This window comes from Protomyctophum parallelum (assembly GCF_964188405.1).
Source record: "Protomyctophum parallelum genome assembly, chromosome: 4".
Classification (NCBI taxonomy): domain Eukaryota; kingdom Metazoa; phylum Chordata; class Actinopteri; order Myctophiformes; family Myctophidae; genus Protomyctophum; species Protomyctophum parallelum.
In genome coordinates, this window is record NC_139700.1 from 39,163,001 (window position 1) to 39,187,225 (window position 24,225).

The window sequence follows — 24,225 nt, forward strand, 5'->3', positions numbered from 1 at the left end:
GCTGGAGACCCCCAAGGACTCCTGGGGGTCCCCGGACCCCACTTTGAGAACCACTGGAGTAGATCGAGTACAGCTGCTGTCTGCATGAATCTCAGCAAACCTAACACACATTGTCACTCCCAACTCGTCACATACTGACGCTTGGTCGGCACCCCTTATCGGCACTGGGTACCCCTGTAGCATCATGTTTCAACATGTTGTCATGTGACTGACGACAGAATGCAGATATGCCATTAAAGTAATTGAAAACTAAATTAAAAAGATTGAAAACTATAAAATACATTTTTAAACAAAAGATTGAACACAAGGCAGTCGCGGTGTCAGAAGTGGGGTCGAGCTACGGGGGCACGGTGGCGCAGTCGGTAGCGCTGTTGCCTCACAGCTAGAAGGTCCTGGATTCAATTCACGCCGTGGGCGCTGGGGACGTGTTCTCTCCTCCGCGTCAACAGCGCATCCCTAGGTGGGATTGGCAAAAGGGCCTTTCTGTGTGGTGCTTGCATGTTCTCCCTGTGGCCCCTAGGGTCACAAAGAGCAAGCAGTAATCCTGGTCTCTATACTGCCTCCCCCTGGTCAGCCTGGGCGCCTGATGGAAGGGAAAGGAACTGTTTGGAATAACGTGTTCCTTCCACGTGCTACGTCCTACCCCTGTCAGGTGATAAGAAGGGGCCTACTCACTCCTCATGCATTGATGGAAGCATGAGCTCAGTTCGGGGCTCTCCCCAGGTTGGCAGAGGGAGAGTAGAGTAGACCCCAGGATTACAGCCGTCTTGATTTGCATACCGTTAGGGTGGGAATCGACCATGTGTATAAATGTGACGATTTGGGAGTGCGATTGAATGCGCTGACATGCCTCATGTGAGCCGCATGGCCTTGCACAGACATGAGTTTGACATTTCATCACAGTGCATGTTATGTTAATAGCAACAATCTTTGACGCAAAAGACATCTATCGACGTTTAATTGTGACATAAGTTCTGTTGAAAGCGCACATCCTTTGTTACGAATGTAGGAAAACACCAAGACACCAACACACAAAATCACATAGATGCACAGTTGCGCACTGAGACGCACACACACACACACACGTGCGTACACACACACACACACACACGCACACACACACACACACAGAGTCCAGGAGTAATATACACATTTTTTTCACAACTGTAGCATTTTATAACCTGTCTAAAAAAGTTTTTTTTTAAATAGTTCACTGCAACTATAGGTCCAACTGAATGTATTTACTTTGGAGGTACTGTAGGGTACGTTGATGGCCGCTAGGTGGCCCTCTAGGGCAGCATAATCGATGGGGAAGTCTTGTCCCCACTCTGCCTATAATTGACTGTAATTTGATGATCATTGCATGATATAGTTTTACAGTATTCTATGGTTTATATGTCGGAAGGGCAGTTTTCTATTAAAGCTCTGAAATAGAAATAACACATGTTCAATTCACATCCAGTTCTTGATGCACTGAAATGGGGGGTGGGGGGATAAATCTTATCCGGCACCGAGACCATTTGTAACTCGGGGCCAAATAACAGTTGAAAGCATGAAAACTTTACTGCATAGTTTTGAATTGCTACAATCCCATAGACTTCAATAAAAAAAGAAACATAAAAAAGACTGTCTGCTAAAATACATAAACGGCTATTGTCGATAGCTATATGTAACGGTGCAAATTCATGATCGTTCTTATAATGCCACTACCTCACCTTATCGTCTCTGTGGGTGGAAACCTCATGTCAAATAACGGTTACATTTCAGGATTAAAATAAAAAATAGCAAAAGTGGCGCAGATCTACAAGCTCAAAACGCATCGATTCGCACCAAGTTTTGAGCTTGCGGATAGAAGAGCAGGGAGACAAAATGCAACCACCCCAAGTGTATGTTATATTGTATTATTTAACATACAACTTTAACATATCATACACATTGGATTGGATTATTCATAAAAAAACAGACTGCAGATATAGGGAGCTTGTAGATCAGCTATTTTCACTACTTTTGTGCGGCACAGTTGTGCGACAAAGTAGGACATTAACCTGTCCAGAGTCCAGACACCCCCCCCCCCTAAAATATATATATATAATAATAAAAAAAAACATAAATAAAGATGAATTTTCCTGCCCGACAGCAACGATTCTAATGCGCACACATCCCTCCCTATTCAGCCATTCCCGTTTTTCCCCATATTTCTGAGCTTAATGCAAAATACACAGGTTTCCACTTAACTAGCATACCACAGGACGATAAACCCCCAAAAGAGGGAGACGGTGAAACCAAAACGAATGGCAAGTAAGTGACAGGAGATGGGATGCAGTGGCAGTCGGAGCAAGCGGGAGGAGGAAATATGCAATAGCAGGACAACTGTATAAATAGGCCTGACATGCGTGTGGCTGCAGGCCCCGGAGGCTGCTGTGGTCTTAGAAATAAACTGTAAATTCAGATGTCCTGGAGGGTTCCTCCTGTCCTGAGCTGTCAGCCCCGCAAGGATGCACTCCGGTCCCCAGTGGGGATATCCTTAAAATAAGAAGCACGGTGGCGCGCAGCCGCGCACACACCAAGGGTTTTTTCCCTCCTCTCCTTTGACGTTGAGTTATGGGGCTCTGGGATCTGGCCGGTGGTCTGAACAATTTGTGGTGGAGCAAACATCACCGCGCGCAGAATGAATGATGCCCTGCACTGTTTGTGTTGGGGCATTATCAATGTGCTGACTATAAATAATAATTACAAAAAAATATATATAAAAAAAAGGGGGCCGTGTGCTTGACCAAGAAGACTTCCATTCCAGAGGGGGAAAAAAGTTCTTGTTTTTCTTTCTGGGGCTGAAAAGTATTGGAGTTTTTTCTCTCTCCTCCTGGGCTGGGTCTCTACGGGCCACGTGAGCCGTGGAGAGATGAGAGAGAGAGAGAGCGTATGATAGGCCTACTGTGATGCGCTCCTTGTCCGCTTGCGTTCGCAGGAGTGTAAAAAACGGGAACACACACTTGCCTATAATTAGCGCTTCACTTGCTGCACCCCCCGTGCTTTGTCGCGCCCGCCTGTTGTACGAGGGGAGGGGGGGGGGGGTCATATCAGTGTGTCATTATCTTGTCGTAAATTCACTCTAGTCCCTGGCCTACAGTGTTTCCGCCGTCTTGCAGTACCCCCTTCTCTCTCTCTCCCTCCCTCTCCCTGCAGCTCTAGGCCCGAGGTATTATAAACTACAAGAACATTTTGTGGCTTTGGCCGGGGCCAAAGCAAAACTTGGACCCACCCGCTAATTGCTAATTACAAGCCCCTACCCAGCGGTGGCTTGACTTTCTGTCAGGGGCTTCTCCCCTCTCTCTCCCTATGAAAGGAGCCCTGCAACCCTAGCCGGCCCTGGGCAGCCAGCTCCATGCCTATGGGTCCCCTGAGGGCTCTGGTGGAAAAAGTACCCCTTTTTTTGTAGTAAAAGTAGCAGTAAACACACAATGTACAAATCCTCTGTTACAAGTAAAAGTCCTGTATTCAAAATGTTATTGAGTAAAAGCACCAAAAGTAAACTCGCATTTCATGAGGTTTTAAAAATGTGTAAATGTTTTGAAAATAGCAAATCTACAAGCACACAACGAGTTGCCATGCATGCAGTACATCGTGTTCTTGCAGTTGTGAGATTGCGTTGCATGGCAATGCATGTTGAGCTTGTTGATATTCTGTTTTCAAATGGCGTAAGTATATGAAGTGGTTTCTATATTTTTCAATAATCAATATCTGCAAAGTAACTTGTATCAAAACGTGTCAAATAATCATAGGGGAGTTCAAGTTCAAACATTGCCTCTGAGATATGTAGTAGCTAATACTATAAAGTATAAAGTAGCCTACTAAAGTAATTGTACTGAAGTACAATACAGTGCTTGAGTACGTGATCTATACTTTCCAGCAGTGCCCTGAGGGGTGAGGAGAGCCAGACATGTAGGTCTCATGACTCATCATGTGGCTATATGTCCACCATGCACATTAAGTGGACTTAAACATGGCAGGATGACTTGTTTTTATAACCCGATATAACCCTCCGTATGTGCGGTTGTCTCCCGGTCTGAGTCCAGACTGAATGTACAACGTCTTTACATGACGGAGTCTGGGCCGTCCGTTATGCCGAGATTCAAACAGTCGGCCCCTCATCAATCAAGAGTTTCCTTTGCTGATTCAAAGATGCACTCTTGATAACGATGTTGTTAATGGACAAGAAATCACTGTTGACCACTTAAACCCTAAAACTATATTGTCGCTGTTGGGAAGAAACCGCTTGTATCGATATTTTCCGTAAATGAACGCCCTACTTGATCACATTACGGCGCTACACAAAAGCATCAAAAGTAGCAGATCTACAAGCTTGAAACGTGGCGCAAAGCGATCCGCTTTGAGCTTGTCAATCTGCTACCATTGGTGGTTTGGAATTTGAATCCTGAAAAGTTTTGGACATGAGGTTTCCACCCGACAGACGATATACAATGGGGTAGGCCTATGTACTTTCTTCCCCAGTTCCCCTCTTATCTACACCAAAATTTGGTGTGTAGATGCGACAATTGTTTAGCAAAGACATTTAATGTCTTTGCTAAACAATTGTCGCATCTACACGCTCACAATATGTCACGTTAGGATGCGCTGTGAACTTGTAGATTGGCTTTTTTTTGCAGAATGTTCAGCTATGTTTGCCACGGGTGGCAGTGGCCGGATGGGAACTGCCAGGTTCACAGTTCGATCCCGGCCTCTCCCAGAGTTGGTGTCAAAGTGTCCTTGAGCAAGACTGTGAACCCCTAATTGCTCTAATTGTGAAGTGAATGTAATGCACAAATCTATGTAAAGCGCTTTGGATAAAAGCGCTCTATAAATGCACCATTGGCATTTACCATTATTTACCATTTTTAAGACATTTTAGACCCTGTAATCTCTCAAGACGGAATTCTCTGCCCCTTTTTCCGATGGGTTCCAAGATTGTAGACCCTGTAGATCGGCTATTGTTGTTGTCTATTATTGAATAGCCTAAGCATACAATAGTATTAAAGTGGTTAAAACATACTTTGATGCTATACAGTATATCAACAAATTTTGTTGAGGAACGCCGCTCTAGTCTAAGAGGTTCCTGGACCCTTTGAGACCCAGTGGAATAAACAAGGCCTTAAATAATAGGATGAGAGCTGCCCAGGGGGGAGAGGACAGGATGGGGAGTTGTCTAGTCATGTTGCTCACAATTTAGGAGTCTTTTAGAGCCCTCCCTGTGTCCATAAATCGTCCTGAAGAGATTATCTGATGCGAGGCCGGGGATGATCTGCAAATCATAATATTTTCCCTGTGCAGGTTGTGCATCACTCTCTTGAAAGCGTAGTAAGTCTTCGGCCCCTGACACACGCACACACGCACGCACACACGCGCATAATACAATAATTCATGACACTTTTGGGCATGCCATTATGCAAAATAGATAAATAAAATAAAATAAACGTCTTTCAACTCATCTCAGTCTGGCCCACGACTACTAGAAAGGAAAACTAAATGATTCCCCAAAAAATATAAATCATAAAAGGCAGTGGATTTTGAAGGCAGTTATGAGTGACCTAGTATGAAGTTGAGCATACAGTATGAGACAACAGGAAAGATATAAATTGGTAGGCAAATTAAAAGGTTGAGGTGGCTTGTTTTATGCAATCTGTCTCTTATTGTGCCCTCAGAGTACACCAGAGTGACGCATACAGTTAAAAAGTAAATATAAAAAATATAAGTCAGCACTATTGTGTCTACCAAACTCATGCAGTTAATATATTAAAGCGCTTGAATATCGGCCATTTTCGGCACACAGCTAAAGTATAAATCAAGCATTGCGACGGCCAAAAATACATTTTAGTCGACTAAATCAACTTTAGGTTTTAGTTGACTAAATGTTATGAAATTTAGTCAACTAAAAGGATGTCACTGGTACAGGTAGGTGGGTTTCTGAAGTGTCCACACACAGCCCTCCTATGAGACACAGACTGAGTAGAATGGAACATATCCGCCTGGGTGACAGTAGACTGCTGGGCGAGCGCTGGCACTTTGACATGGGGGGTCAGATCAACATATGGATTGAATTCTGTACTGGCCATATATGGAGCGTGTCTTGAGTGTACAGGGTTTGATGAGGTCAGATCAACATATGGAATGTGAACAGGTCAGCTCCATATATGGAGATCTAAGGGTGGCAGTGGGGGCAGTGTCTTGAGTGTACAGGGTTTGATGAGAGCCCAGGTAGGGCCGGGCCTTCATTTTCAGGTCTGTTGTAGTTTTCGCCAGCTGCCGGCGCAGCTGCACAAATACATGTATACATGATGACATCATGATGTCATGAGGCATGACCATATATGGGGGTATTCTCATATATGGGCTTAATATTGATGACATCAGCAATAGTGAGTGACTGATTGACTGACGGGAAATGCACAATTTCATAGTTAACTGCGACCTGCGGTTGCAATAAGTTCATAGCACGGCACGGAGTGACCCGCTATGAGCTTGAATATCTGCTATTTTTAGCCAAAGTATAATATAGTGATTAAAATCTAAAAATGACAGAGCTTTTCCTGGTTTACATGGGTTAAAGGTCAGAGGCTGTGTGTGTGTGTGTGTTCTCTCCTGACCTCCAGGGCAGCCAGAGTGTCACGGTCAGACACCATCCGCTGCATCAAGTCGTGCAAACCCAACGACGTGGCCTGCATCCTGGAGCCCGTCCACTCTGTGTCCCACACGGTCATCTCCATGCCCACCTTCAGAGAGTTCACCAGACCTGAGGGTACGTTACACTGTGAAGTTCTCACACACTTCTTGTCAAGGACCCCCCCCCCCCCCCCCAATTTGAAAAGAGTTTGTGCCATGCAGGGACCGCCAGAAGAGAAGGTTTGCAAGCTCGCAGCATGGCATGAAGTGGTTAAAATGTATTGTAATGCTGTATTAACTACTTTCTGGGTTTTAACTTGTATAATATATTTGTGGGTTTTCTTTAATGAATATAAACCGCACTATAACATGAAAGTATTCGTACAAATGCATGGTAGGGAAATATGTTCATGGCAAGGACCACAACATTTACACTTATTAGCCCACAGACCCCCATTTGAAAAGTATGAAGGCCCCCCAGTTTGACATGCACCACAGAAACTACAGTATGGACAGTCACACAGGTACTCCCAAATGTATTTTGTGAGTCGCACAGATCAAACTGTAGGTGCATTTGCGTCCAAAATGTGCACAATTCTGAGCTCTGGCTTGAGAAAACTCATGGCTTTTGCAACCTGTGATGTTGTGAGCTTGTAGTTTAGCTGTTTTCGCCAGAGCGCACGCTTTATCTCCCCAAAAGCATTTCCGCATTTGCGGCGCCCCCTATGGCTGAAAATGGCATTGCTTTGCGCTCTCCGTTGATTAAACCACCCACGACATGGGAATGAAATTTGGGGTGGCCGGATTGGACATTCTGTTGGTAATTTTTTTGTGAAACAGGCCCCACTAACTTTGGACACCGATTACAGCCGAACAATACAGACTATAAAAATTCTGGCTGTGGTGTTTTCATCGGATAGGTCCAGAGATCATGTGTACCGATCTTTTTGAGATTTGCACAAAAGCTGTAGGTGGAAGAGCAAAAAGTGTGTTTTGAAGAAAATTCTAAATGGCAGAAAATCTATCCTGACGCAAATGGACGTGGCCTATATGGGGAGATGCGTCATGATGAATCATGGGGAAGTGACATTTTGATTTTACCTACGGTTCAAGAGCTATAAGGTGAAATTTAAAGTGGGCTGTTATAGCGCCACCATAAGGCCGACTGATGTAATTATTCATTACATTCATTTTAATAATTATTATGAACCTCCCCTCCAAGTGTTGTAACTATAGCTCAGACGGTTTCTGGGAGAAAAATACTTTATGTGAGTTTTCGCATTTCCCCATGCAAGTTGATGGGAATATTGAATTCATGAATACATTAGTTATTAATTTGTTAAATTGGAAAAAGGGCGTCGTTAAGACCTCCATATTATTATGGTCAATGCCTGTGTGAAAAGTGGGAGCGATTGGTGCAGGCAGTGAGGAGCTACGGCAGTGTTTCTGACACACATTCATTCATTCAGACATTGAGTTAATTATAGTATGATGATATAAAGTGGTTTCGAATTGAAATAGCTGAACGTCCCTTCTTGTTTGATGTACTGTATAAGCATTACAGACTATAATGGAGTCATATCAGAATCATTTTCCATGAATAAATGCCATTGATTTACCAAAACATTAAAAGTTGAAATGAGGTTTCTGCCCAACAGCAATGATGCCCCCAAACTGATACTTTTCAGGATTCAATTTCAAAAATAGCATATCTACTAAATCAAAAGCTTGTGGATCTGCTACTGTTGATGCTTTTGTATGATCAAGTAGGGCATTAATGAAACGAAACAGAAAAAGTTAGAATATGGAGATACTGTAAGACAGCAACAACATAATACTGGCAACCATGGAGTGCAATGTAGATGGTTAATGGCAGCAACACAATGCTATAGTTTAAATGCTTCTTTGTGATGAAAACAGCAATATGGCCATATCTCTTTGCACATGGTTGACAATGGAGCCTGCCGCCACTGTGTACCCCAGCCTTTACATTTCGTACATGTTTTATATTGCTGTCGGTAATCTTCTACAGTAACTCTATATTAAAATGTTTTGTGTTTTTCCTAAATTAATACCTAAGGGTGTAACAATATATAGTAACTGCATCGAACAATCTACTTCGTATCACATCGTATTGTTTTGCAATGCAAATAATCTGTATCAAATCATTTTGCAATGCAGATAATTATCAATACTAAGTACCTGTGTGTTGTGTTTAGTCATTTAACAAGAAAAAAGAAAAGGAGGGGTTTAATCAAGGTACAGTAAGGGTTTTGTCCAAATATAATCTCTGTGTATTTGCCAGGGTGCTTTACTGTATATCCATGATAATAAATGTTTCCCTTAAAAACCTGCACTATTCACACAGATTTAATTTCTTTGTTAAATAGTTACTGTATCGATTTTAAATCATTGAATGGTATTGTATCACCATGAACCAATATTGTCCATGTATCGTATCGTCAACCATGTATCGAGATACGTATCGTATTGCTGTTAAAATGTATGATCATACTACAGTGTTAAACACAAAAGACTCAAAAGTAACCGATATGCAAGCTCGAAACTGTTTTCGAATTTGAATCCTGAAAAGTTGCAGTTTTGGACATATGGGCTTTCCACACAGCAGCAATTGCATATCTGATGCCCAAAATCCTTGAGAAGCAACAAATTGGAAGACAACCATGATGACTTGAGGGCTGTAGAATTCTATCATCCCTGAGGTCCCATCGAAATGCATTTTCCCCCTCCGCAAATGTCTGAATCCGTTCGAGTACCTCTAACCCCCCCCCCCAGAATGAGCTATTCCACGATGTTGTTCCGAGTCACTCTCTATCCTTGGCCGAGGCCACACCAGAGAATGTTCTGCCACGCTGGGTTGGATGTGAGCAACCGCCCCGTAATCACATGCAGACAAACTCTGTGACAAACTGACAAGCATCTATTGGCCTGCATGTGGCCCCGTATGTTCAGACACACTCATCCTCAACGTCATGGGGAGCTGAGCCTGTGTCGTTTCTCATAAGCTCTGCAACTGGGGTGTAAAAGAGATTCTAGGGCCCTTTTTCTCTCTAAGCTCAACAACAAGCACTAGAAAAGCCTCAGCCTCGCCATGACCCGCTCTTGATGTACAATAAACACACAGACATTCCTCCATCTCCTGTTTTATTGTCTTCCACTTTGGACAGGAGGAGGAGAGGGAAAAAAAGAGTTAAGGAACTGGGCACAGTCTTCGGGCTGTTCGCTATGCGAACGTGATTATGGAGGTTTTTAAGGCCCTAAAAGGTTTGTGTTTGTGTGTGTGCTTGCATTCGTGCGTCTGTTGTTATCTTCCAACAGAGATCGTGTTCCTGAGAACCACGGTGCCAGCGTACAACTCCTATAATTTCGGCAGCTACGACGTCAAGTTTGACATCCTGGAAGGCAACGCGCAGGACGCCTTTGACATCATCAAGAGGGTTGAAGGCGGGACGTATGTCGGTGAGTATACATACAGCCTTTTTTGTGAGCGGTGGGGTCTGGAAAGACTATGTGAGTTAATAATAATAATAATAATAATAAACTTTATTTATATAGTGCACCTTTCATCACATAAAATGCAGCTCAAAGTTCTTTATACAGATAAAAGAAAAGCAAAAACATAAAATAACAAAATAAAGGCAGTGAATCAGGCAAAACAGTGAGGACACGAATAACACCGATTTCTAGGTACTTTTACTTTCCTTGAGTATGTCCATTTGTAATAATAAAGCCCTATTTTATACGTCATCTATTTGAAACTAGAAATGCACTCTCTCGAGATGCCAACTTGCGCCTTGCAAACAAGTAGGCCATGCATGGCCTACTTGTGCACAAGCAGAGCGCGCCATGAGGTGCGCTCACCACTGGCATCACTGCAACGACTGCTGCTCTGAGTCCCTATAGTGCTCTCTGCTGTCTGGGTACGACTGCAACTCTGAGTCCTAGAGCTTTCTGTTGTCTGGGTACGACTGCTGCTGACCTTATACCAACCTTGAAACGTACCTTAGTTAAGTCACCAAGAATGGTGGTCCCTTATTGGCTGTTGAGGACACCAACATACATACGACATGCATACATACATACATGCATACATGCATACATACATACATACTCAGCCGATTGCAGTACTTGCACGCTCTGCTTGCGCAAGTAAATAGCACAAGCAGGCAGCACACACATAGCTTGTAGATCTGACATTATCGAAAGATTTGGACAAAACAAAGTCACATATGCACCATCATGGTGTATCGGTGTTGTAGGCCAATTACAGTATGTGAGTGAGCTGGAGTGAAGACAACAGCACATGGATGTTCCCATGTGTATAGTACAGTAGTGATATAAGTGCATGTGACATGGCCTGTAATGGTGCTTGCCCACCGCTGGAATCATGTGGCTGTCACCGTCACTATGATACTCCATCCTGCATCTGTGTCTCTGAAGGCTCTGCATGCCCTTTGATTGGTGCTTGGAGAGACCAATGAATGAAGGACGCCTTCTGTCTACAGCTAACATTTGGCATCACTTTTCCTACTCTTGTGGGTAAAGAAAGCACCATTATCCACTCGCTGGTCCACCACCACCACCACCGTGTGTGCGCATGCTTGCGTGCGTGCATTTTCTGAGCCGTCTGTGTATCGTCGCTGTTGGGGCGGGAAACCCTGAATGTCCAATTGACCATGTTTAAACTTGTTTACGCTTTTTCATAAAGTTAATGCGTTATGACAGTAACAGTAATGTCTCCACTAGACCAAATAGATATTGTTTTGGTACAGCCTATCTTGTTATGGCTCAGTTGTCCGTGAAGCAGCTACAGTCTAACTATGATTTCTGCCCTGTGCACTTGGCAGAATTACCGTACCACCGAATGAGTGTTATTGTACTTCTCCCCATGATATCATGTACATGAAGCATAAACCATCACCATCTAGAATATGGTCTTTTGGTCTTGACTCCTAATTGCCTCATCGATTGCTGATTGATCCAGAATTCCACGACAGATTTTTTGGACAAACAAAGGTCTCCGCCTGACGACCCAGTGATGATATATTGGGTACTTGTTCTCGTTATGTCTCCACTCTACACACTCATGCATTCACACACGCACGCCTTCGTTTGCATGACTGTGGAGTGGTTTTGAGAAGCATGCTAGCGAGCAGACCATTACAAGGCCCTGCTGCCGTGCTTGGTTGCGACCGCCAGCCAGCCAGCCAGCCAGCCAGCCAGCCAGCCAGGGAATGGAGCAGAGCTAGCAGAGCAGAAAAGCAAAGCCTCACACTGCAGCTCCAGCAGAGCAGATACCATCTTCAGTGGCGTGGAACTACTACACATGTTTTGGGTAGCGGCCACATCCCCATCAGCGGGTGGAAAAAAGGAAAGTACATTTTGTTGCTGGCCGCGTCAGAAACATCTTATCTCCATATTTATTTTTTCTGTGTCTGTTGTTGTAAATGAATGCCCTATACTTGATCATACTACAGGGTCAAGAGTACTTCTTTTTTTTACTGTTTTTGACGGTTCCCATCCGACAGAGACGATTTAGATTTCATATTATGATACAATGATGATACCAAATACTTGAGAAACATATTGGAAGACAACGATCATGACTTGTGGCTTTTCAGTGACAATAATGTGACAAGTCAGGCATTGTGCTTTTCCCCCTCAATAGATAGTATTCTATCATCCCTGAGGATGCAACTGTCTGCATTCTTTCGACTACATCTGACCCCCCCCCCCAAATATTTGCTATTCCATGACGCGTATTGAGCCGCTACTTTTGATACTTTTGTGTGCGGCTGTATAGTATGATCAAGTAGGGCGTTAATTTACGAAAAAACGCAAAAAGTTAGAATTATGGAGATAAGCCCAACGACGGCGACGATATGGAATATTTTACTTGCAACAGAGTATTTCTTATCGGCCATTGCTACTTTTACTTAAGTAAACACTTAAGTAAAAGTACTTACTTAAACAAATGGGAGTAGGCTAATTCTCCTTCCACCACCACATGTTTGGGTAGGAGCCCCCATCCCCATCCACTAGTCTGGTGGTGACCCAAGGCTTGTGCATGCCTGTGGGGAGGGGTTGAACGGAGCCTCTTGGGCCCCGGGAGGATGGGGGGGGTGTTGTGGCCCGGGGGATGACATATTGTTGGGCCTGTCTGCCACTAGCTGGCTGTTTTTGTTGTTTTGGGTTGTGTGTGTGCCGTGCTGTGTGTTTGTGTGATGCAGGCAGAGAGAGAGAGTCTTCTGCTGCTTGCTGATGGATGAAGGGGCGAACTGTCAGTGTACACATCTGTCTTTGTAGAAGGCAGTATAGTGGAAAAAGTACTCTCTCTTTTTTTCACCAGAGTAAAAGTACAAATACGGCAAATGTAGAAACACTTACAGTACAGTACACTAGTGCGTACGTATGAGTCCAGAATCAAACATTTACTTGAGTAAAAGGACAAAAGTATTGGTATCAAAACTTTACTTTGAGTACCAAAAGTAGAAAGTCCCACTTTGCAATTTCTTTAAACTTTTGAAAATGAGAGAGAGAGAGAGAGAGAGAGAGAGAGAGAGAGGGTGCATGCATCAAGCTAAGCGGTCCACAACATGCAGGCTTTGTGCAGAAACAGATGTATAGGTTTGTACAAAAGTCTGCTGCCCGTTACATTAAAATTTTAATTCCATGCGGTGTCATACAGTATGTTGAGATGCATCAGTTATCACTGCAGTCTGTGTGTGGATATGGCTTTGTTTTCTTTTTGGAAGAGGTGTTGATTAGTCTGTTGTTTGGCCCTTTGTATAATGTATGTGCGTGTGTGTGTGTGTGTGTGTGTCTGTGTGTTTGTGCACGTGCGTGAGAGAGGGAATAAAATTCCAGAGGGAGAGAGAGGGAAGGAATATGTGCAGTATTAATGGTGGGCGCTGAGCTGTGCTTCATGTGGTCAGATGCATTGTTCCATGTTCCATTGTAGACAGTCTGCAGTGTTAGGCCTTCAGAGCATTAGAAGCACTTTAACATGTGAGTTGTGACCACATGAAAGCTGCTGTTTGCGAGCAGACACTTCTCTCCCTCACCCACTGGGCCCTGATTGGATACAGCTCCACAGTGTTACCCCCTCATCAGATGCCCATATACTGGAGTGTTACCTCATTGCCCATTAAATGCCTAGCATGCCCAAGATGCCCATGCTGTGGCACTGCACACCAGTGTATTGGGTCAGGGGCTGCCTGCAGTGCAGTGTGGCACCCATGGCACTGCTTTAGTGGCTTGTGCTGCCATTGATGATATTCACACGGCTGCCATCTTGCCAGCAAGGTGATACCTACAGTAGGTGACACTTCCCATAGAGAGCCCATTCATTTCAATCTGTAAAGTTTTTGTTTAATACTCCACCGTAGACATTTTATGAGCTACGTACTTCCTGTCAAGAAATTCCTTGCAGATGATTATGTTTTAAGTATCAGAGTATGGAAGCGCTCGTTATCAGTAAAGCAACCTCCTGCTGCCTCCTGCATTATGTGCACATTCAAAACAGGTGGTACACATGGGCCATTGAGTGATAGTCAACAAGCACCAAACTCCAGCACTTAAAAAAAAATCATCTGCAAGGAATCTCTTGACAGGAAGTAGCTCATAAAATGTCTAAGGTGGATTTTTATGAAACAAACACTTTACAGATTGAAAGAGGATAATTCAAGCTTTCCCTACAGCTACAATGTTGGTGATATTGACATTGTTTAATATAATTAGAGAGGACTTTTCTGTTTGGATGAATGGGTTGTCTATGGGAAGTGTCACCTAGGTAACAAGGCTAATTGCAGTGGCCCATGGATGCTCCTTGTCTGTTGCATAAGGTTCAGGGCTGGCTGGAGGAAAGCTTTAGTTTCCAGCATCTCCGCTGCATGTCCGACAGTGGGATTACACACTGGTACAGGATGTGAAAAGTGGGAGACATTGAGGCTCCACTGATTGAACAAGTGTGCACACTAACGACATACATTGTTTTTGGCCACTTTTGGTGTTTTCAAAAGGGACAAACGAGGCTATGAGGAATCGTGGGGGAATTGATCTGCACACATTGCTACAGTTTGAAAACGTGATTCTTAACGGGCTCGCTGGATGGAGGTATTTTCTGTTAGATTCATTGACTCATAGTTACTCTCACTAAAACCACTCGCTTCAAACATGGACATAAACACAGCGAGAAATACACCAACACCACTACCACTGTCTCTCCAGAGTCTCCACGCACGCACGCACGCACGCACGCACGCACGCACGCACGCACGCACGCACTCTCAGTTCACTCATTTCAGACTCTTGTATCCGTGACCTTGTTGTTTGGGTCATGACCCATATTTTATGACCATATAGGTGAATGTATAGGAACTATAAGACTGACTTTTCCTTTTTTCTGGGTCAGCCCTCTTCTCGTCAGTGTAGTACACAGCGACCGCTACACTGTACCACACTATGATGAGATATACTGTATGTGACCAGATTTGACTCAGAGCCTGCCATCGTGCAACCTCCAGCTTTTCACCAGAGGAGAATAACTTAATTATTATTATTTTTTAATCCAAAATGAGTTAATAGCACAGGCAGACTCTTCACATACTAGAGCATATCTGAAATAAGTGTCATGTTTACAGCGACATGTAAATATGAAATAAATGCTTAAACATGTAGCTAGGTGTAATATGTTAAGAGTCCACAGAAGTGAACCTTTCAAGCCTGTTTTCTCAACTCGCTGTTTCTCTGCAAGACATTACTCTATAAGCCATATCTCCAAAACTGGTGTGTGAAACTGAACAACCTATATGCCAATTTGAAGCTATGATAACATGCTTTCATATGCTTTCAAATCTGGTCACATATATGGAAGAGAGTCTGTGGATTTGTTGTGATCTGATATGATCTGCCATTTTCACTACTTTTGTCGCCTTGATTCGCGAAAAACATAAACATGTAAGATACAAGGTTTCTGCCCGACTGGTTTTCGAAATTCAAAAAGGTTGAGAATCATTGATGTCATCCATCACTGGTTGTTCCCCATGCTGTCATAATATATACAGTGTCAGTGTGTGGATAACAAGCCTATAACAGCGTGATGCAACTGTGCAAACACCCTCCAAAACGCTTCGGAAAAACACCATCAGACCCCAATCAAACAGTCTGCGAATCCCTTGGCGACCGGTAGCACAAACCCTGACCACACACACACACACACACACACACACACACACACACACACACACACACACACACACACACACACACACACACACACACACAGACACCACAGCAGGTACACATGCAGTGAATCCACCGAAGCCGTGTGTATGTGTACTGTATGTACTGTCATCGCTGTGACAAAAACAACTTTTCTGAAACAACTTCTGAAAACGTAAGTAACAGAGGAATGCATTAGTCACGCAGAGCAACCGTCATTCCCATCGTTTGATTAGGGGCAGGCTGCTTGAACAGGCTTGATAAAGAGATGATTGATTTTGGCAGCCGGGGAGGTGGATGTGGATGATGAGCCCCGTTCCCTTTTCAAAACAATTTGGTTGTGCGGTCGACACGTACTCCTCCAAGCGCTGGGGGCTTTCCTCTTATCTAGCAGTGGGTCGGGACCCATTTGCTGATCGTGGTTCTCTTTTTGTGGGTCGCGAATGAATATGCCTTTATTATTTTAATTTTCCCTAATTTTGACAGACTTTCTAATCTTTCACACATTTTCATGAGTTGAAAACAAACTCAAACATATCCAAAATAGAATTTCATGAATAAAATAAAATAAAATGTCAAAGAAATTCAATAAATTAGAAAACAAATGTTAACTTGACCCAATGTTAAGAAGTAGTGGAAAATATAGCAGATCTGCAAGCTCACAGCTATTTTACAATTTCTCTTTCGGGGCTTGAGCTAAAAAGTTTGGGAACCACTGATCTAGCACAAGTTTCCCAAACAGTGGGTCGCTGACCCATTTGTTTGTCATGGACCAATTTGTATGGGTCACGACTCAAGTAAAAATATGTAGATCTGCTATTTTCACTGTCTATGAACTCTGCGTCTTGAAGGCCATTGTCTGTGATGGAGTCAACTGCATGCTCTGGTAGGCTGTTTCACACCTGGACAGCAGTGTGGAGAAAGGTTCTGTCCAATGTGAGTGTATTGGAGCCCGGTGGATCGATTCGAGAGCATGTTCTGGTGTGTCTGTGCATAGGCAGGTATTTCACCATCTGTTGTATGCTGGAGGGAGCATGTCCTGGAGGTCTCTAGGGCAGTGGGTCCAGGGTGTGGCAGTGTCCTGGTCAACTCCAATTATTTTGAGGGCCTTCCTCTGAATATTGTCCAGTAGACCAAGATGTGTAGGTGGAGCACTCATCCAGGTGAGTGAGGCGTACTCCATGAGTCGTGACACTAGTCTCCGGACCTGTAGCTTGTTGACAGTTGCTTGGCTCTCGGTGGTGAGTTACTGGCCACTCTCCTCCTCAGAGATGCCAGTTTATGTTTTAAGATGACAGCTTAAAACATTTGCTGGTTTCACTATATTGAGTCTTCCCCATCCATTCTTCCTCTTCGATGTCTCCCTTTTGACCCATTCCAACTCTAGACGGGCCTGCCCCAAAGTTATTAGTGCAGCCGCGCCCAGCAGGCAGTGAAAACTAGAGTTCTCAACAGCCCCGAAAAATTACGGCCCGGCCCTCATCAAACCCTGTACACTCAAGAGAATGTCCCTGCTACCACCGTTAGATCTGACCTGTTCTGACATTCCCTATGTTGATCTGACCTCATCAAACCCTGTACACTCAAGACATGCTCCTTATATGGCCAGTACAGAATTAATTCATGTTGATCTGACCCCCCCCATGCCAAAGCACCAGCTCTCGCCCCGGCAGTCTGCCGTCAACGAGGCGGATGCATGCACGTGACCTCGCCGCTTCTCGCCCTTAGGTGTCTTACTGGTTTATGAAAAAACTAAAAGTTAGAATAGGCCTATGGAGAATTAGAGATAAGACAGCAACGATATATGGTTATTCAGGGCTGTTCAACATTTTCACTTCAAATCAACAGTGGGGTGAGGGGGTGTTTCCGTCACGTTTCAGCAACTATTGAGCACTATTTCAGCATTCCCCTCAGTCAGTACCGTATTTCAGCACTGTACAGTACTTGCAATAGTCCGGTGATGGTCTTTTGCTTTCTTTTTTGCCTGGCGTTTGCTTCATGGTGCCCCCTAAACTTCATGGTGCCCTGGTCTGCAGTCTCTAAAGCCGGGCATGGTTTTCATTTTCATCTAAGAGTTGCAGCACAGAAATTGCAAAAACAAAACAAATCACATGTCTGTAAAATGTAATGACATAATTGCCTTCAGCAACAAGAAAGAGTGGCTTGTGGTCGTGTTGTGAAGCACCAGTGTGGCTGACCAAACCATGCACTGCATGACAAACCAGTAGGCTATGAGTTGGATGAGTTAGCCCTGGGGTCGCATTGTTGACCTGTGGGACAAACCATCATTCAACAAAGTAGGACTTCAAATATTGTATTCATTTCCTTTTTCTTTTTCTTTTTTACACTGCCCTCATAGTTCACTACCAACTCAGTGCCTTGTGGTTAGGGTGTCCGCCCTGATACTGGGAGGTCGGGGTTCGATCCTCGTCCTGGTCATACAATGAAATGGCAACCAGTGCCTTGATGCTTGGCACTCAGCATCAAGGGTTGGATTGGGTGTACTGTAGGTCCCTGCGGTCTACCCGAGTGGGTGTACTTGTACATCAAGCTCAAAGCTGCCTCACGCTACAGAAACAGGAGATAGGCTCCTGCCTCATGGCTGGGCAAGGCTTACTTACTTAGTTCATTCTCTGACATTGCCATAGTTAATGCCATAGTTAACTCTTTGACTGCTGCCTAGTGGTCATTGTACATAGTTAGCTTCTGCCAACGGAAATGACTGGATTACTACTCGTTTACATCTGGTCTCCCAGCCTCCCAGACTGAGAGAAGAAGAAACGGCTAACGGCTATAATTAGCTCACAATGTTTATCTTTTGCCAGAAAATGTCGGTATGTCGATCGCGATGCGATGAGAAGTCACAAATCTCATCCGAACCTCGGGTGGTCATCATCACCGCGGATTAATTTATTAGAGAAAGTTAGAATATGGAGATAAGAGGTTTCTGCCCGACAGCAACGACATATTGACTAATGACTACAGGTATGTCTTGCCCAGCTGTGCCCTTCATGAATCAGACCTATCCATCTTCAACGCTGCAGGGGCAGACTGCAAGGCTGAGAGACGCCACGCAAGAATTCCATCCATTTCAGAACACCGGTAGAAATATGCAGCGGGCGGTTAATAATATCCTGTGCAGACAATCAGTGCCTTCTGCACTGGCATTGGCACGGCACTGCCAGGCGGTGAGATGCGCCCTCTGATGAATGAGAGAGGAAGTCGGACGGTTGGCAGTGGGGGGGAAAGTAACCAAGCAGATTTACTCAAGTACTGTACTTAAGTACTGATGCATCCAAAAATAATGCATTCATCTATATAATAAATGAAAAAAGTAATTAAAAAACACGGGCACCTCACATATTAGGAGGGCAGTATATGAGTCACCAGAACAAAAGACGGGTGTTTTCGATGAATCTAAATGGTTAAAATGGAGTTTGGAGTTACAATTGGTTTATATAGAAAGGGGGCATGGCAGCTAAAATGAATGTCATTTATCTAAATACTGAATCAAGCAACTTAAATAAAGGTCTGGGGTGTTCACATATGCCTGCCTGAGTCGACGATGAAATGTTAAAACGTTTTTCTTAAAGTGAAATCGCTGTCGGGTGTAGTGTAGGCCTACAGTAAATCCAATGTCCAAAACTGTTACTTTTCAAGATTAAAATAAAAACAGCTCGAAATGCATTGCTCTTCTCTGCGTTTCGAGCTTTTAGACCTACTACTTTTTTTTTAATTTTGAATACAGACCTTTTACTTTCATAATTGTATACGTTGGTATCGCTATACCTTCACTTAAGTAAACAGAAATCATTCATCTCACTGGTGAGATGAATGAGAGAGGAAATGGACTGTTGGTGGGTCTATCTGTCTATCTGTCTGTCGGCAGGTATAGCTTCAACAGCGGCCGGTGGAATGTGTTCCTACCGTGTGAGACGTGACTTCACACACAGCCTGCGCTGCGGCAGGGCTTGTTGACTGTTGTGGCTGGTGTTGGCAAGGAGCTGAGGAGGACAGCCAGTCGACAGCCCCAGATAAGCAGACGACTCCTCCTAAAAACCTAAAGGGTTTTAGAGAAGCTGTCATTTGCATGAGTCATGTCATGGAACGAGGAGCAGCGCGGCCCCCACCAGAGCGCGTTCAAGCCCTGCGAGCAGAGGAGGAATCCCTCTGTCTCTTGTGAAGGGGATTAGTATGGCTAATCAAAACAGTGTCTTCTCCACTCCGACAACCCCACAGTCCAACTCATAATGCCCCTATCAGGGTGGTCCCACACTGGCTTGGGGGGGGGGAGGGTCGTGGGGGGTGATGTTGTGCACGTCTCGCACTTTTTATTTTATTTTTCATTTTCATCTCTAGTCAGCCTCTATAAGCCATTGGGAGACTTACCCATAAAACCCATAGTCTGAATGGCATAAAACCCATACTCTGAACGGTGCAACGTGAAGCTGAGGCAGAGGCTGCGGCACACAAGCTGATTATACTGTAGAGTGTAGATGTTCATAAATAAGAGCTTTCTGCACCTGGCAGTTATGACTCATCATTCTTGTTTTATTTTTACTGTCCTTGAGCTCTATATATATAGGTAGTCGGTACTGGTACATAAGATAAGACCTTATTGATACAGTCGGGTAAATTCAGGTGCCAAAGACACTAGCCTACAGCAGTTAAGAACAGGTTACAGGACAAACAACATACCAGTCCAGTACATATGTATATATAGTGCAAGAGAGCGGTAACGGCACAGAGGACACACATGCAGAAGCTAGTGTACTGGACTGCTTGTTATTGAGCAGTTATAGGACATAGGACTGACTCTGAGTGGGATGAGTGACCAACATGATCCTTGTTATACAGCTTCATACAGTATAGCTAACAGCACAGAGGACTGTCATGTACTGTCCGGTTGTCATGTCATGTACTGTACAGGGACATGCTGTCAGGCATCAAAGCCTACAGTATATGGGTCATTATACTATTCAGTGCCATTTCAACCCAGCATTTGTCCATTTTAATGCATTATTCCAATTATTTCCATATAGGCTACTGTACATTTACACTGTAACAGGAGACACCCATTTTGGGGGGGACATTAACATTTTATACTATTTAGTAATGTAGATTACTACTGTTCTGCCCTTACTATACGTTAGGTACAGTATGTATGGCTTGGCAGACAGCTAACAAAAGTGCTCCCAATAAAGCTCCTTAGACACTGACTTATTTTAGGGTCTTTACACTTAACTTTGTAAAACTGCAATACACAGTAAGAATTGTCAACCATATTTTCTGAATTATGAAAATTGATCAATTCCCTCTATATTTAAGCGCAACAGGGGGGACATGTTATGCTTTACCACATCAGTAACATAACCTAAAAAATTATAACTAGAAAAAGTGTCCCTTGGGGCACAGGTCTCCATCAGGCCAGGTCAGGTTGTGGCCTCCTGGTGGCGCTATAATTAGCGCTATAATAATGGACAGACGGACGGACGACGGACGGATGGACGGATGGACGGACGGCGTGCAATACATACTCTCCAAATGCCTTCGGCTGGTGGAGACAAAAAGGCAAATTAAACAGTGATACTTATACTTCTTCTAGTATAGGGTTTCATATCAAAGATATTATGCTACTTTCTGAAGCCATGTGGCTAGAGAATAGTCGGGGGACATTTACAGGTGGATTTGCATCAGCATAACAGCGGGGACAGTGAGGTCAGGGATTGATTTCAAGATTTTAAGCATTTATCACAATTAATTGATTGACATTTGATGAGAAGCATTAGAACTACTGTATACTATATAATAAGAATTCAAAACTTTGGTTTTGTTTTAATTTGATTAGTTATATGTAACTGAAGCTGAATAAATAATGATGGGGAACCTCTACTCAAATCAAAGTAGGTAGAATAGATTTTATAAGATATAAGATAAGCTTTTTGGAATTAGTATTTTTGCTTATTTTACACAAGATATGCTCAGCTGTATTATGACCTGGGGACACAAATGGCACCGAATACTAGAAATGACCCTGTCAAACAACCAAAAGCTTGCATTCAACTCTGAGATACCTGCAAAGTGTTGGGGGTGTGTGTGTGGTTTCTGTTTTCTCTCATTCACACTAATGTCATATGCTTATTTCTTAAAATACAAATCTGTTCTTTCGTCCTTTAGTTGTGGGGCTCACAGTGCGACTGAAAGGTTATGGTAATGCTACGCAAAAGGTCGTGGTGACGATAATGTGTGCGTTATACCGTCTCAGCTGCTCTCTCCCGCAAACCGCCAAGCAGAAACGTCCAAGGAAACAAACCCACCATTTCCCTTCGGGGCTACTGCTCAATGATGTCACAGCGCAAACGAGCGCAGCGAGCGACAGTGTCCGGCACTGACCCATGTTACATTTGGTAAGATGTGTAACTATGACTCATTGCTAATTGACCTTAAAATATCAAGCCACATGAGCTGGCTTTTCGGGAGCAGAGTGCTGGACAGGCGGTGCCATTTCAGAGTGGTCAGGGCCATGTTTGGACAGCCTGCCTCTGCTGCCCACGCACGGACCAGTGACTCGGCTGTACTAAACATATAGACCACGCATGCACGTTGCAAGCACACAACTTTATTTTTCAGACATGTTAACCACTTAAGCCCTATATAATTATTCTCGTAAGAAGAATAGTGTATTTACAAGCTTGGAACTTTTCGAAAAATGTCACATTGTCAAGTTGCCCCGACGGGAGTTTTAAGGCATAGGCAAACTAGGCCCAGTTTCTCTCTTTCTCCTCCTCCTCCTTCCGCCAAAAATAGCAGTTATGGCTGATCCATGCAGTCGGTTTTCGCAAAACTTGGCAACATGGTAGAGGGCCATGCCAAATGGTGACAATGTGAAGCCCATGACCATTGGCCAAAGGGTGGCGCTATAGCACTCAATTGAAAATGCTAACTTTGAACGCGCATAGGTCATGGACCGTTTGACCGTTGGCAATGAATCTTCGATACACATCACTAGCGAATTGGCCACTCGGGCACTAGCCTCGGAAACCCAGACGTTTTTAGCATATGAGTTCCAGTCTACTCGGGCACTGGCCCAGTCAATTGAGTTCTTGCCCAGTCTAGCTTCTGAAAAACGGGGGCGAAAAAACAAGAAAAATAACAAAGAGAGCCTACATTGGCAGCCCTTCACCCCCTGTGCATGCAAATGTCTGTTAGTAGCGAACCAAAGCAAGCCGCCTTTGTTTTAAATGGTCCCCCGTGCACGTCGGCAATACCGTTCTCACCTAGCCTGGGCACCATTTCATTTAGGGTATATGATCCGGTCGGGAGCGGATGATATCGTTACGTCATGTTGTAGTATTGTTTTGTAGTCGACAGGCAGGAACAATCAAACGGAACTTCCTTTTCCCTCAAACCGATTTTTCTCAATAAAAGCTACAGGCTACGAGAGCTTCAAAGACAAGTATATTTGCTTATTGCCTTCTTGCTCCCGCCTTATCGCTGCTTGCAGCTATATTTTCATTTATTCTTTTGTTTCATCAAATGGGGGGTCCTTGAAAAAAAAAAGTTTGAGATTGAGTGAAGTTTAGCCTATCATCCATCCATCCATCCATCCATCCATCCAGTGGGTTCAGTGCAGTGAGCATGACACCACAGCCAGCATGTCATTACATTACACATTGTGCATACTTTTCATTTGTCTCTGGTGTTAAAACCCGTTCATTTGGGATTTTGTAGACTGTTTACACTTCAATATTGCAGCCATCACGGCAATGGATGACAAAACGCCTGCTGGCATTTTGGTTCACTTTGTTTTGTGGCAAGTGTCTCTCCTCCAGCTACCATAGCATTTAAGACTATTTTCTACTTACTTATAGGGGGCTATTTTATGGTGCGGCAGGACGTTCCCTTTGGAGCAGGGGGGTTTGTGCAGCTGTGCGTTTGATGGGGTTCCGTCGCAGACGGCAGCAGGGTCACCTCTGCACCCTTGCGGCGGGCTACCTCAGTCAGCGCGGATGGAAAAGCCAACATTCCTGGCAACGCCAAAGGAACCATCCATCCCCGACTACTAACATTACACCAACCGTTATTCCGCTCTTGGAATACCTCGGGCGAGGATTGAGGATTGAAGCACGGTCAATGACATCAGCTGTGGAGAGAGAGAGAGAGAGAGAGAGAGAGAAAGGGGATATGGGACGGGATGGTGGAAGTTCCTCCTTGTCTATTTAGGTGAATCTCAGGTAATCATTGTATCAATGATCCCCAATCAAAGGCAACCTGTTATGTTGTGGTGTGCCCGGGGCCTTTTGGCCCGAGTGAAATGTCGGGGAGATG

The 24,225-nt window shown here is 44.1% G+C and overlaps 1 protein-coding gene across 1 annotated transcript in view; it reads left to right on the forward strand.

Annotated features, from left to right (window-relative positions):
- Positions 1 to 24,225, forward strand: part of fbln1 (fibulin 1) — a 69,786-nt gene that overhangs the window by 35,617 nt on the left and 9,944 nt on the right. The window contains exons 15-16 of the mRNA XM_083764004.1: positions 6,645 to 6,790; positions 9,994 to 10,134. Of these exons, the coding sequence (XP_083620130.1) occupies positions 6,645 to 6,790; positions 9,994 to 10,134 (287 nt within the window). The remainder of the gene's footprint in view (positions 1 to 6,644; positions 6,791 to 9,993; positions 10,135 to 24,225) is intronic.